At 41.9% G+C, this 15,999-nt stretch overlaps 1 protein-coding gene across 1 annotated transcript; it reads left to right on the forward strand.

Annotated features, from left to right (window-relative positions):
* The first annotated feature begins 2,261 nt into the window (after window positions 1-2,261).
* LOC132769098 (NACHT, LRR and PYD domains-containing protein 3-like) lies at window positions 2,262-15,699 on the forward strand. Its single transcript, XM_060765728.2, has 7 exons — window positions 2,262-2,445; window positions 6,588-6,869; window positions 8,296-8,316; window positions 9,473-11,192; window positions 12,335-12,421; window positions 13,856-14,023; window positions 15,367-15,699. Exons 2-7 carry the CDS (start codon window positions 6,602-6,604, stop codon window positions 15,464-15,466), a joined length of 2,364 nt encoding a protein of 787 aa, XP_060621711.2. The 5' UTR covers window positions 2,262-2,445; window positions 6,588-6,601; the 3' UTR covers window positions 15,467-15,699.
* The last annotated feature ends 300 nt before the right edge of the window (window positions 15,700-15,999 follow it).

A 15,999-nucleotide genomic window follows, 5' to 3' on the forward strand; every position in this document is an offset into this window, starting at 1 on the left:
GCTTACTATAACCAATTTTGGAGAATAACACGGCCCTCTCATAAGTTATAGGAGGCAAGCCTTTATTATTCTGCAGAGAAATCTTTAATAACTTTACTTACAGGATACATAACATGAATGGTAATACATGGACAAGACTTCATCCCCACATTTACACTGAGTTTGTGTTGGGTAAAGACATCCAGTTCATGCCATGGATGCTAAACTGAATCCAATCTGGAGCATGAATATTCAGAGAAAGATAAACTTTAATTTAGTGGTTGTTCTTAATATAGCTATTTTTATTCACTGTTTCTCGTTCATGTCAATTTAGATAATAAAAACCTCTTCCTTACTTGCCTACTGAAAAGATAAAAACATGTCAAAACAGAAAAAAAACTCACCTACAAGTAATGCAAATCAATAAGGTTCAATAATTAAACAAAAGACCATATGCCTGTACCAAGTTAAAGGACACCTACACTGTAGAATGAAAGCAGCTTTGAAATAGAACAATTTAAAATGGCTGTGGATGGTGAGATCCGAGCTGCGGATAGAGAAACCTGAAGTGCGGATACTGGATCCCAATACGTGGTTACCAGTAACAGTGACAGGCCGCCCTGTAGGTCTGTGTACCTGGCAAGATGAAGAAGCCCAATATTCCCAAATAAATCTCACCAAGTTGAAGAATAAGCCACTACGGGAGTTTATTAAGGCAGCTGAAGTGATGCCAGCCCGTGATTATCCTCCAAAGTAAGCTGAGATGCCATAACAGTGAAACAAATAAACATTTTTGTACAGTACCGTTCTTTGAAATTCCCGTTTCCGCCCCAACTGGTGCTGGCTCCACTGTGATTGGCTGAGTCCTGTTGACGTTATGACCAGCTGGTTGGGGATTCCCTGAGAGGCGAGACTGTGGCCCCTCCCAGCCAATAGTAGAGCGTTCCCTGCTCCCAATGCAGATTTATGCTCCCCATAGGGTGAAGAGTGGCAGGATGGAAACTTTAGACAAAGAAAACATAGTTTTGTGTTTGGATTACATTGTCCCAACTCCAGGACGAAGAAAGCAGGGGCAACAGGTCCTATGAGTTCTATTATGATGGTTGTTTTTTTGGAGCCCCAACTAAGTGAGTCTGGTGACTGCACCAGTGTCCATTGTATTACAAAGCAGCATATTGTCCATGATGATAGGATTATAAATTGGATCCTGAGAAAAGGGGAAATGGCTAAGTGGAAAGCAGAGCAAGTAATCCCAACATCAGGGAAGAAAATGCCAGGTGATAAATGTATTTTCATATGTCCATGTGGCTGCACAAAGAACAGGTGGTCCAATTCTGAAGCCTGTTGGTTGCTCAGCCAGTGGTATGGGCCACAGATGATGGGTGATTTGAGTCCTTTGTAAGTAGAGGATGACCAGGAAAACTGCTGGAAGGGACTCCCAGTTCGAGAGGTGCTGACAAAAAGTCATTAAGATTGTGCTGAGTGGCTTCATTCTCCAAAGTTTTATATCAAGACATAAAATATGAAATATTAAAAACATACACAAGGGGCCCACAGATACCAAGGGAACCTGAGGACTCCAGAGGCCCAGTATCCATGGGGGCGGGGGGGGGGCATGTATACAAGGGATCCATAGATACTGAGTGGGACCCAATTACTCTGGGGACCCATGGGGGTGGGAGGTTGGTGAATGGAGCTCGGGGAGATGAGAAGGTTGATGTGGGTGAAAGGAAGAGAATCACCCCCAATCCCAGGGCCATGTGGCCCAGGCGGGCCCTGGCCAGCTGAGGAAGGTGGAAGTGAGAGGAAAGGACACAAAGAGGCAAAAAGAGATACAAGGAAGCAAAAGTTAAGGATAACCAACCATGTTTATTTAGAAACCATGTAACTACTGAAAGGGGAGGATTGCTGCAGGAAATTTATCAAAAGTATCCCAGGTGGTGGTAGCCGCTGCAGGGCTTGACACCACTTTAACAGCCATGACTCAATGCTATGGAGCCCTGGGAGGTGTGGTTTAGCGAGGCACCAGCACTCTTTGGCAGTGAAGGCTAAAGGTCTTGTGAAACTACAACTCCCATGACTCTACAGTATGGCAATTAAAGAGGTGCCAAATTGCAATAATAATACAGTGTAGATCAGGTTTGGGCAAACTTGAACCCTTCAGGGGTTTTGGACTCCAACTCCTACCATTCCTAACAGCCTCAGGCCCCTTCGCTTAAGCGGCTGAGGGGGAAAAGGAAGGGGCCTGAGGCTGTTAGGAATGGTGGGAGTTGGAGTCCAAAACAACCAGACAGCCCAAGTTTGCCCAAGCCTGGTGTAGCTGCACCCAAGGTCTGGAGGCGCCTTCCATACGCCCAGTCCAAAGAGCATCCCCTTCAGCCCCTCCCTCTCGTCTCCTGGGTCTACTTTCGCTTTCCCATTCGCCCCAGGCAGGGCTTGTCTTTCTCCTTGGCGGAACCCTGTGAGGTAATTCTCCTTATTCCTCCCTTTTTCCCTGGGACCCCCAGCACCCCTCCCTCTCCAAGGCGATGGCTTGGCACCCCCAGCACCCGAGCCCCCCGCTGAGGGTTTTCTTTTCGAGGGAGAGAGGGAACTAGCGGTGCCTCCTACAGCCTGACCTTTCTGGTGGGGTGGGGGTGGCTTCCCAGGTACAAAGGTGCCGAGGGGTAGGCTTCCTTGGGTCAGAAACAAGGATACAGGCTGGACATCTTTTATCTGGAATTCCAAAATGGTCCCCATGGGAGGCTGACAGCGTGGCACCCATGCATTTTCATCGTTCAGTTGGGTGCATCTACACAGTCAAATTAATGCAGTTTGATACCAGTTCAATCACAATGCCAAAATGCTGTGGAATCCTGGGAGTTGTAGTTTTACAAGGTCTTTAGCCTTCTCTGCCAGTGACGTCTGGTGCCTCACCACACTACAAATCCCAGGATTCCATAGCATTGTGCCAATGACAAATAACCACTGATTAATGCATTGTTGACAGCTTTTATGGCTGGAATCACTGAGTTTTTGTGAGTTTACTGGGCTGTCTGGCCATGTTCCAGAAGCATTATCTCCTGACATTTTGCCCATATCTATGGCAGGCATCCTCAGAGGTTGAGGGGTCTGTTGGAAGCTGCAAGGTCATTCAATGCTTTGTTGTTGTTGTTGTTGTTGTTGTGTCCGGAGCGACTTGAGAAACTGCAAGTCGCTTCTGGTGTGAGAAAATTGGCCGTCTGCAAGGATGTTGCCCATGGGACGCCCGGATGTTTTGATGTTTTTACCATCCTTATGGGAGGCCTCTCTCATGTCCCTGCATGAGGAGCTGGAGCTGATAGAGGGAGCTCATCTGCGCTCTCCCCAGATTCGAACCTGTGACCTTCAGTCCTGCTGGCACAAGGGTTTAACCCAATGCGCCACCAGGGGCTCCTAATTGAATGCTAATGAAGCTGGCCAATTGCAACATTCACTCTTGCCTCAAGCAGACAGGAGTTCTTTCTCCCACCCTGGACGTTCCCCCACTTGTCTAGTTTCCAACAGACCTCCCAATCTCTGAGAATGTCTGCCATAGATGTGGGTGAAACTTCAGGAGAGAATGCTTCTGGAGCATGGCCATACAGCCTGGAAAACTCACAGCACCCCAACCACTGATTAAATTTTGCCAAGAAAACCCCATGATATGTTTGTCTTAGGGCCCTTCCAAACAGGCTCTATATCCCAGGATCTGACCCCAGGTTTTCTGTATATCCCAAATTATCTGACAGTGGGGACTCATATAATCTGGACCCTTCCTTACAGCCCTATATCTCAGAATATCAAGGCAGAAAATCCCATAATATCTGCTTTGAAAATGGTTATCTGAGTCTTCACTGACATATATTCCAGTTCAAAGATGATAATGTGGGATTTTATTCGGTGGTGTGGAAGGGATCCCAGTCTAAAGCAGAAAACCTGCGATCAGATTTTGGGATATAGGGACTGTCTGGAAGGTCCTTAGGGTCACCGTAAGTCATAAATAACTTGAAGGTACACGGCAATAACAATAGCTTACAGAAAGGAGGAACAGACATTCTAAATAGCAATTTGTTGTCCTTAATATTAACTAATCTGTTTATAACCATATAAAAATGTCTGCAACAGCACTGGGAGCATGAACAACTAAAAAATAATATGGTAATTTATTAAAAGGTTGAAAAAATAAAATGCTCTCAAGTTTAAAGCCAAAGGACAAGAATGGGGTTTGAAATGGATATGTTCAGTAACTTTCCTAGCTTCCCATGCTGCATCCTGACTTGATACTTCCACAGAATGCACCTTCTTCAGCAATTGCTCCTAGGCATTCCTTGTTTTTGCAGTCTGATCATGGTGACCTTGTTAGGCAGTATGAAATATGAAACTGAAATATCAGCCCCATCACATTTCCTGCTGGAGCTGGAATGAGCAGGAAGGCAAACACAACAAACAATAACTTTGGTCAAAGTATTACCAAAACCCAGCACTACTTTCAGTTTTGCTCACTGCAGGGTTCAAGATAAAGTTTGTTCCAAGCTTCAGTAGTTTGTAGAACTTCAGAGTTATGCAAACAAAGGCAAAGTGCACATATATGTGTACCTAATTCAACTCTTGGATTCTCTTGACTACAGTGTACTATTCTCAGGCTTTGCTCCTTCTTCTCACTGACTGCAGAAGTATTCATTCAGCATTATTATTATTATTATTATTATAACTTTATTTGTACCCCGCTAGCATCTCCCGAGGGAGTCGATGAGGCTTACACAGGCCGAAGCCCCAAAACACAATACAACAATACAATACCTAAAGCAAATTAAAAACAGTTAAGCAGGAAAACAATAACAGTAACAATACAACAAGACACTATTAAAACTGGGCCGGCCAGAGTAGGGGTACAGGATTAAAAGTGCTGATGTGACGGGAGGAATGTAGGATTATAATATAAGTGCAGTGTGCAGTGTGCAGTGATCTTGGTTCTACTAAGGTGCTTCTAGGATTTGGTGCTGGAGTTTCCTAATCTGAAAAGGCACATCGGAACAGCCAAGTTTTCAAATTCTTTCTGAAGACTGCCAATGTAGGGGCTTGTCTGAGATCTTTCGGGAGGGCGTTCCAGAGTCGGGGGGCCACCACAGAGAAGGCCCTGTCTCGTGTCCCCACCAAGCGTGCTTGCAATGCGGGCGGGATCACAAGCAGGGCCTCTCCAGATGACCAGAGTGAGCATGTGGGTTCGTAGACAGCGATACGGTCACGCAGGTAGGGTGGTCCCAAACCGTTCAGGGCTTTGTAGGTAAGCACCTGCACCTTAAATTGGGCTTGGAAAATAAACGGCAGCCAGTGGAGCTCCTTAAACAGGAGGGTTGACCTCTCTCTGTATCATTTCATGTCTCCCAGAAGAAGGAAGAAGGAGATAGTATTCCTTATCTACCAAAATTAAGTTGCATAATGGATTTGAATGCATTTGTTTATTTATCAATATGGCAGCCTTCAGGAAAAGCCTAAAAACTTGTCTGTTCCAGTGTGCCTTCGAGGATTGAACAGCAAGTCCCTTACCTTGACCAAATCAGTACATAATGTCTTTCGATGCACTTTATCTCATCCTCCAGTTAATTTAATCCCATTGTTTGTCCCATCCGAACTTCCCATCAGATACATACCTACTCATCCATCTCACCCAGGGTTTTAAAATCCTGTCAGTTTATTTGACCCTGCCCACTTGGCTCAATGTTTGTTATTTATGTTATATTCTGTGTTTATTTTGTATTATCCTTTTGATTTATTTTATTGTATTTTTATTTGATGTATTATCTTATGTTTTTCTGTTGTATTCTTTCGCTCTGTTGTAATTAGTTGGGTTTGGCCTCATGTTAGTTACCCCGAGTCCCCCTTGGGGAGATGGAGGCGGGGTATAAATAAAGAGGTTTTATTATTATTATTATTATTATTATTATTATTTCTATATGCAGCATTGAATTGTTGCCTTTGTAAGACCACCCAGAATCCCCTTTGGGGTGAGAAGGGCGGGCTTCAAGTGAGGTAAATAAATAAATAAATAAACACAATCAACCATTTTATTTTCAAACATGAGCTTTTTAAAAACAAATACCATACCTGAAAATAAACATACATTACAGGTGGCACAATGGGTTAAACCCTTGTGCCAGCAGGACTGCTGACTGAAAAGTCAATGGTTCGAATCGGGGAACAGGGTGAGCTTTTGTCTGTCAGCTCCAGCTTCTCGTGCAGGGACATGAAAGAAGCCTCCCTCGGGATGGTAAAACAACTGGACATCCCCCGGGCAACTTCCTTGCAGATGGCCAATTCTCTCACACCAGAAGTGATTTACAGTTTTTCAAGTCCCTCCTGACATGAAAAAAAAAATTACAATAGCTATCAATTTAGGAAGTAAAAACGTTCAGCCCTTTTATGACATCATTTTATGATTCTTTTGCTACAGGTTTCTTTCAACCTAATGATAGAAGGACATCTTTGTATCACATTGTCCTCAATGCAAGAGAGGTGTCTTCTACGATTCCGGTCATGCTGAATGGTATCTTCTTGATGCTGATATTTGTATTGTTTCTTCTGGCACTGAGAATCATTCTCTTTTGCAGGCTGTTATTCAGCAATGGAGACTGGAACAGGGATGCTTCAGGACTTGCTTCTAGATGCCTTAGAAGACCTTGGCGAAGAAGAATTAAAAAGATTTAAATTCAAGCTCCATACCACAACAGCTCCTGGGGATAAGAACATTCCTCTTGGACGACTGGAAAAAGCAGATCGGGAAAATCTGGTTGGACTTCTGGTTGAGTTTTATGAAGACAAGGCTGCTGTCCTGGTGGTGTCTGTTTTTGAAGACATGGGTCTCAAGTATAATGCTTCCAAGCTCAGCAAGGGTATAAATTTGCTTTTTTAAAATGTAAGCTTAATAATATTAAATATTGCGTATACTCATGCATAAGTCTGGCATTTAATTTAAAAATTGAGCCCCAAAACCTGGGTTGACTTTTCCACAGGCCAATGTAAGTACTACACCTTAACTCATCAGAAAAGGAACCATCCTCTTCTCGTGAGTGGAGGGGCAAAAGCAAGAGTTTAGTCTGTCCTGGGAAAACCTAAAAGAAGCACCAATTCTCACTACTCTCCCAAGCAGCCTTTTTGCAGGGCCTGGGTGGGAAAAATGGTGGTGGCCAGGGGCGAGTGATTCCTGAGATTTCACCTCTTTGCAGAATGAAGCCATTCCCACCATCCATCCTTATAGATCAGTGGTTCTCAACTCCCAGAAATCCCAGCCAGTTTACCAACGGTTAGGATTTCTGGAAGTTGAAGGCCAAAACATCTGGGGACCCACAGGTTGAGAAATACTGTTATAGATAGTAGTGAGGAATGCTGAGGTTTGTAATTCAACATCTGAAAAGCTGGACAATTCCCATCACTACTTCATTCTAGGGCACTCATATCATCATAGGCGATCGCTCATGCAATTTCCATGGGTAGAGTCTTGGCAGAGGGTCCCTTAGTAGCTGCAAATACGTGTTCTAGATCCATGTGGTCTTTTGCATTGAGGACATAGATTTCCAGATAGAATGTGGCCCTGACAAGGGTTTGCTTGACACATCTCCCTCTTGGTGCATTTCTCCCTTTTGCCCTCTCTTTGTGCCTCCTCAAAATCCACAGCACTGTTGGTAACAGCTGACCTCCAGTTACAAAGCTTGAGGGCCAAGGCTTCCCAGTTCTTGTTGTTTGTGCCACATTTATTAGGTTAAGCTCATCTTTAAATCTGTTTTGATGCCCACCAACATTCCATTTTCTGTTCTTAAGATGAGAATAAAGAAACTGCTTTGGGAGAAGGAGATCAGGCTGTAGGACAACACGGCTGCTCCAGAAAAGTTGATGCTGGAGAATTGTCACTTTAGTGCTGGTGGTTTTTGCCTTTTCAAAGAGTGTATTTTAATATTGAGACAAATGTTTTTAATGTTTATGTATGCATATAATGTTTTCTTGTCCCGGCATTGAATGTTTGCCGTATATGTACTGTCACCTTTGGGGTGAAAAGGGCAGAATATAAATGTTTAAATAAATACAATTTCTAGAATGCTGATGTCTTCCCAAGATATTTGCAGGGTATTTTTTTAAGGCAACACTGATGGAATCTTTCCAGAACGTGAGAACAATGTTTGTATAAAGGAAGGGCAATAGAACTGGAAGGACAATAGCTTTATAAACAGGCATTTTGGTATCCATACAAATGGCAGTAGGGCTTTTATAGTTAGGAATCTACCATTTGCAATAGCCTAACTGATGGTTCTGTATCTTTTTCAGCAATCGGGAAGCGACTGGAAGGTATGTGAATACAGCTTCATAAATCATTATAATTAGTTTTCCATTGAAGATGTGAATATTTTGTCACAGTTGGTGGGAAGCAGAAAAGAGAGTTGAGTGTAGAGTCCATAACATGGGAACCTGGATATATCCCATAATGTCCAAACAGTCCTTTGTTCGTACAATGGGAGTTTCTCTTCATTTTCTCCTCTGTGTTCATCTCCTAAACGTGCTCCAGCAGTTCATGTGCTGGAACCCTGTTTCTGCGCAGATATCCACAATTCCATTTATCCATGTCCAAAAAATACTCCTGGGCATTTTGTAGATTTTCCAGTACAACTCTGTGGTATTCTTGGGCTGGAAGTCCTTCATTTTTATAATCTATGATTATCTGTGGATTTGTGTATCCTTTGTGGATATGGGGATCATGTTGTATTTGGAAAAGAAAACCAAAGCTGTCAACACAGACAGACTTATGGAGAGAATCAGATAAACATGGACACAAGAAGATGTGATTATATCAGTCCCTGGTTTAGTACTAGTATATCATGTCAGCTTAAAATTCAAGGGAGTGGTTACAGAGGGTCTTGGCGTTAGAGGAGGCTGTATCCCCTAATGTCCAGGCAGACCAGCAGATTGTAGAAACAAGTCCAAGTTTAAGGTTTTCCTCATATCTCTGGACAGTTCAGAAAGAGTTCAGGCAAACATCAGATAATTGCAAATGATCCTCAAGATCATCTACCTTGATGATCTTGAGGAAGAGAATAGTTTTAGGTTAAAGCAACATGTGATCAAGACAGTTGAAGGAAGAATTCCTGGGAGAGATAGAGAATTATTTTTATTTTATTTATTTAATGCATACCCTACCATTTTGTTGAAAAATGCACTTAAGGGTGATAATAAATACAGACAAAAATGTAAACCTTGAGTAAAACATAAAAATAAATAAATTAAAAACAGCATAAAAACATAGCCAGCAGCCAACTAGTTGAAACAGCAGTCTAGCTTAGTTACGAAAATGCTGCCTGAATCAACATGTTTCTTTATCTTCGGTCTGAAGGACCACAGAAAGGGGGCACTCTTAACCTCCATTGTCAAAAGCGCTCTAGTTTCATATTACCAAAGTAACCATCTTGGGTGACGGACCCTTCTTTTTTGTTGTATGGCACTCTACTAGGTTATAAAAAGAAATATGCTGAGACTGTCATGGAAGAATATCAACTGACAGAAGACCAAAACAGTCTGTTTGGTGAGAGCATCCCTTTGAAGGAACGCTATATAGAACTGCTTATCATCCAGAAGCATCGGCCTCAAAAGCATAGGGAACATGAACTGTCTGCCACTGGCAGATTGCACATGGAGTTGTTGGAGAGCAACAGGTCTGAGTATTCGTCAACTGACATTGAAAGCCTCTTTGAACCAGATAGTTCTGGAAGAACATCAAGAACTGTTGTGCTGCAAGGACCTGCAGGGATTGGTAAAACAATGACGGTGCAGAAGATCATGCTGGACTGGTCTTCTGGGGAGCTCTATCCAGATGTTTTTGACTATGTGTTCTGCTTCCATTGTAGGGAATTGAGGTTCAGGGAAGAGCCTCACAGCCTGGCTGACCTTCTTGTAGAGCAGTGCCAGGACATGTATGCCCCAGTGAAAAAAATCTTAGCTCACCCAGAGAAGCTACTATTTATTATTGATGGCTTTGATGAGCTTCGTTGCTTTCAGGAACCTGGAGGAGACCATTGCTGTGACGACCCTTATTCAAAGGTGTCTGTGGAAATTGTTCTGAGCAGCTTGCTGTGGAAAACCCTCCTGCCAAAATCCTACCTATTGATCACCACAAGGCCTGGTGCTGCAGAAAGATTGCGGGAGTGCTTGAAGTTTCCCAGGTTTGCTGAGATCCTGGGATTCTCAGAAAAGGGTCGCCGCGAATACTTTTTAAAGTTTTTTGAAGATGAGCGGAAAGCACACATAGCTCTGAGATTCATTGAAAATACCATTGCAGTGTCCACCATCTGCTTCATCCCAATGGTGTGTTGGATCATATGTTCTGTAATTAAAGTTGAACTGGAAACTGAGGATGAGATTGCAGACACCTTGGACACCACGACAAAGGTCTTTATGCAGTTTTCTCATGTTCTCCTTAAGCATGATCCCAAAACACGGATGATCTCTGCTCTGAAGGAGTTCAGAAAACTCTGTTCCCTAGCAAGTGATGGCATCCTGGAGCAGAAAATCCTTTTTGAGGAGCAAGATATCAAGAAACATGATCTGGATGCTTCTTCTCTGAAAGACCTATTTCTAGATAGAAGAACATTCCACAAAGGGATTGGACGGCACACCCTCTACAGTTTCCTGCACCTTTGCTTTCAGGAATTTTTTGCAGCGATGTGGTATATTCTGCAAGAGGAGTCAACAGAAGAGCTAGACAACAATAAGCTGGACCTGAAGAGACTTCTAGTTGAGTGTGAGAAGCCAGGCAATGAGCATTTAACGTTCACCGTGCACTTTATCTTTGGCTTAAGCAGCAGAAACGTGTGCTCCTTCCTGGAGCAGATGCTGGGGTGCAAGACTTCATCAGACCTTGTAAAGCCTCTCTTACTGCAGAGAGCAGAAGAAGTGGCAGCTGAAAATCCTCCACGAAAAGGCCATCACCTACTGAAGTTTTTCCACTGTCTGTTTGAGATCCAGGAAGCTGAATTTGCAAGGCGTGTGATGAAGCATTTCCAGACAATTAACCTCTCTTTCAATACACTCTCAGTGTTGGATTGCCGGGTCCTGGCTTTCTGCTTGCAGCACAGTGAAATTACGGACCACTCCATTGAATTAACCTATTGCAGGTTGACTTCTCATCACATGAAGGCTTTGGCCTCAGGAATAAAGAACTGCTCCACATTAGAGTAAGTGACTCCATCCTTTTCTGTTCTATGAATAACACATGCTTGGGCATTTCAGGATTCAGGTAATGAGCCTATGAGTTGGACTCCAGTGCCTTTATTATTCATATTGTTGCATGGAGAGAATCGCTACTTTAAAGCCAAGCTCCTCCTGAACTCAGGAGATGTATGACCCAGAAACCAAACTTATGTAGCTCCTAGATCTGGTGCAATCTCCCAATCTGCATGACGTTCTGTTAGAAATGCCCAATATAATGTCTGATAACTTAGTTTGATCAACTTTGAGATATAATCTAATTAAAATATGCTCAATGGGCAATCTTCTGATCTCAGTTACAGATAAGAATATAAAAGTTGTAATCCTCACCTAATGGGGAAGAGATTAGATTGAAATTTACCAGACTGCCCATTATTGTTTGTTTTGATCTCTAAAATTTAAAATCAATTGCCTCTAATGTAAGAATTTTAATTGCTTAGGCAATTGAGGTTTTTACAATATGCGGAACGTCTCATGCGCGGTAATAATTACACATCAGTGTGCTGTGATGAAGCCAAAGTAATATAAATCATTATAAAGTTTAATGTATTGTCGAAGGCTTTCATGGCTGGAATCACTGGGTTGTAGGTTTTTTAGGCTATATGGCCATGTTCTAGAAGCATTCTCTCCTGACATTTCATCTGCATGAGGCCTCACAACCTCTGAGGATGCTTGCCATAGATGCAGGTGAAACATCAGGAGAGAATGCTTCTAGAACATGGCCATATAGCCCGAAAAACCTACAACAACCCATTATAAAGTTTGTTGGAGTATCTGAGATGCACAGTAGATCTATAAGCATCTAGAGGCTAATGACAATGTGACAAAGGTTAGGCTTCTTATTTCTATTAATTTCACCTCCATACAGCCATTTTCTTATGCTTAAGCTTTAAACAATCCATTATCCCTTGTTTTGAAGCACTTCACTATCCCTATTGACTAGAAACACACTTTCTGATATTAAGGACAATGTATTCGTCATTAGGTTTTTTTCACTGTGTGTCATGTTATCAACAATGAAGATTGCATCTTCTTGTATGTTTTATCTCATTCTGAAAGAGCTTTTCCAAAACTGGACTTTGTTTTTGTTTTTCCTTCCCTTGTGCAGATTTGGAAGCAACAGACTTGGAAACTCGGGAGTGAAAGTTCTGTGTGCCATTCTAAAGGAAACAGGCTGTAATGTGACTACTTTAGAGTAAGTAATACAGAAGTAGAAACCAACATACAGTAAAAATGAATACCCATGGGAAATATGCTCCCAGTCAAGCTGCAGTTATGTAAATGCCATTAAATTGATTCAATTCTGGTTCCAGAATACCATAAATTTGCATTGGAGGACCTAGAGGTTCCTAGAAAAGCATAATCTCTAGGAACTTGCTAGGTGATTTGGGGGTCTTACTGTTACTAGAAGTTATGGGATGTTAACTACATCTGCCATCTTTGAAAACCTGATGTCCAGATTATTGGGTGTTCAGTTATTGATTGACAGATTATCCTGTGTCATGTTCTTAGTGACCCGTGGGACAAATCTAAAAGGCTAAGCTAGCAGCTAGAATAGAACAAACACTAGTAGGTACCAGTTAATAGAAATCAGTAGCTGGACACTGGTGTTGAGAGCAAAAGGCAGACATCAAGGGGAGCAAGGGCTGGCAGCAGGATGACAAGGACCAGAGATTGCTCCCCAGGCAGTAAACGAATGGCTTCCAGCTCAGCAGACACTTTATACCATGTATACAGGTCTTGACGCAGGTGAGGGCCTGCCCCTCAGTTAATGGAAGGTGGGCATAATGTTTACACACCACCACTATCTTTGATCTTGTAAAACAGCTATGCAAGGTGTCAGATGTTTACCAGCTGTTAGGATTTCTGGGAGTTGAAGGCCAAAACATCTGGGATTCCACAGGTTGAGAACCACTGATCCAGACTTAATACAGGTGACACCACTTTAATGGCCACAGCTCAGTGCTATGGAATAATGGGAGTTGTAAAAGTGGTATATTCATTCTATATGTAGATGCATTAGTAATCTGTTCAGTTACATGATAACACAGTTATGGAAACACTCACAAAGGAAATGTTAAGCAAGATTTTTTTTGTTTTTTCTTTGTCTCAGCTCATCAAGCAGATGCTGGCTAGCAAAGTCCTATGTTCTTTTTTGAGTACTATAGCAGTAGGGAGTCTTGGGATCTATGCATCAGTAGATAAGAAACTATGTTTAGTTAGACATATTATATATTTATATTTATTTTCTATAGTTTGACCGGTGGTGTTGTAGGGGATGTCTTTGAGTTCTGAGCATGTGCTTGGAGATCTAGTTCCATAAGCATCCATGATACTTATTAAAATTTAGATTAAAGCTTAATTTCTTCTAGCTGCTTAGTCTACCCATCTGCTTGACTCTTTGGGAAATGCATCTAGAGACCCCAGCTGATTGAAGAAGGAAGCCCAAAAGTTTGACTATTTACTTTATATCCCAAGGGGGCATGAGTGTGATAGTAGATGTCATAGTAGCCCCCCCCCCCCCCAAGCTGTATAGTGCTTTTGATTCTCTACTTGCTAAAGCACTCAAGAATCAATAATAATGATTGTAGGCCTGCATGTAAATGTACTTCAATTTTTACATTGACAGTCTTGATGAGAATTTCCTCACAGACGCTTGCATCCAAGAACTTTGTGATGTGCTGAGCACAAGCCACACGCTCAAAACTCTAAGTCTCCAAGAAAACTCCTTCACAGAAGTATCTGTGCCTTTCATACAACGCCTCTTAGAGAATTGCACCAGCCTTAATTTTATACGGTGAGTTTTAGGAAGACTAGGAAAGTGTCTTCCTTTATTTTATTTTATTTGCCTAGGATGACAGAAATGGCAAAGGGATAGAAATATGCTTTCTTTGAGATAATCCAACTTTATAGCTTGTATAATAATGGAACACAGACTGGAAGATGTGACAAAAAATTCCCTGACAAATGGCCACCCAGCCTTTGCTCAAATATTCCCAACCAAAGAAAGCCCACTATCATCAAAGCTAGTCTGTTTCACTGCTGTATAACTGGAAACTTGGGGGGGGGGGGGGTTCAGTGCTCACTCATTGGTTTTAGTTGTGACCTCTTAATCACTGGAAAGCAGATTTGCTGCATCATGTCCTCTTTCATCTACTTTTCCCCAGGTTAAATATACCCTTCACATCATAAAATGTAGTTTTCAGATTACCCCATTAAAAGAAAATATCAGCATAATAAAACACATACTTTTATACAGATCTCACATATCATTTTCCCGACACCTAGAGAAATTAACCAGAAGAAACATTGCTATTAAGCATCCAGAGAGATGAAAGCATATTCCAAAAGTCATAAAGCCGAAAGTCAAGTAATAAATATGTTAATTCAGATGGAGTGCTGTAAACTACTTCTGTTGCTGTACAAGACAATAGAACAAAGGCTGATGTTACAAGTTCCATATTCTCCCATATGAGCTTGTCCGTGTTTTGAGATCTTCTGAGGAAGCCCTTCTCTCTGTTCCACCACTTTTGCAGATCCACCCATTGGGAACACAGGAGAGGGCCTTCCCAGTGAATGTCCAGGCCCAGGGGCTCTCCTCCCAGAGAGGCTAGACTGGCAGCCTTCCCTGTTATCTTTATTTAGACTCCAGTGGACTCATGCCCAGCCTCTTTGCTAGTGTGTGCTGGATAGAGTTGGAACAGACCATAAACACAATCTAGCTCAACCCCCTTCTATGGAAGAACACAAAGTGTTCCTCACAGATGTCAGCTTTATTTTTTAAAATTTCCAAAGAAAGGAGATTGCTGCACATTCTGAGGCAGCATATTCCCCTGTTGAACAACTCTTGATTTCGGGAGTTCTTCCTAATGTTTAGGTGGAATATTTTCCTGTAGTTTGAATCCATTGCTCTGGATATGTTCCTAATTTTTTGCAGCTGGTCTTCACGGCATTCATGGGGAGGGACGGAGTAAGAATCACTCTCATCCTGATTCTGGTTGATCTAGGCAATTTCATTTGTGCAAAATCTTGGTTGTATTTCGTCTTGAAGCTGAATTGGCAGCTCATATCTACATTTTATAGCTGCAGTTCCTGATGCTCATTGGGATCTCTTTTTTTTCCCCTTTCCTTCCCTTCTAGTTTGAGCAGTAATAGTTTTGGTGAAAAAGGCAGAAAACGCCTGAAACAGCTAGAAAAAAAGTTAAATCGCTTAGAACGTCGTTTTTTGTTGTGGATGTGATGAGATATTTGCTCCTGTCTACGCTGGATCAAAACCACAACATAGCTTCAAAGCCACAAATACATAAAGACTAACTTAATGAAAAAGATTGACAGACTGTGTATCACAACATGTTAGTACGTTGGCTGCAATGTGTAGATGTGTCACATGACTGAAACAAGAGACCTCTGAACTTATATGAAATAAGAAATAATATATTTTAAAATATATAAATACAAAATTATCCGAAGATATGTTGTGTCCTCATATATTCCATTATTACAGTTTATGTACATGTCTGTATCTCTTAATAGAGGTTGGTTTAATCTCTGGTTTGCTAGTAAAACTTCATTTCTGTGTCATGAAGTGGTGTATGCCTAAAAAGTGTGTCACTTAACATGAAATGTTTGGAAAGCTCTGAACTATTGATTTGAGTCTTACATATGCCACTTGCAACATTTTCTTCAGATTTACACAAATGCTATGCATTATTGTAGTTTTTTGTATTGGTACTGTGATTTTTGTGTGTAAGTTTATGAAAATTTGTAACCTTA

This window comes from Anolis sagrei, chromosome 2 (assembly GCF_037176765.1).
Source record: "Anolis sagrei isolate rAnoSag1 chromosome 2, rAnoSag1.mat, whole genome shotgun sequence".
Lineage (NCBI taxonomy): Eukaryota > Metazoa > Chordata > Lepidosauria > Squamata > Dactyloidae > Anolis > Anolis sagrei.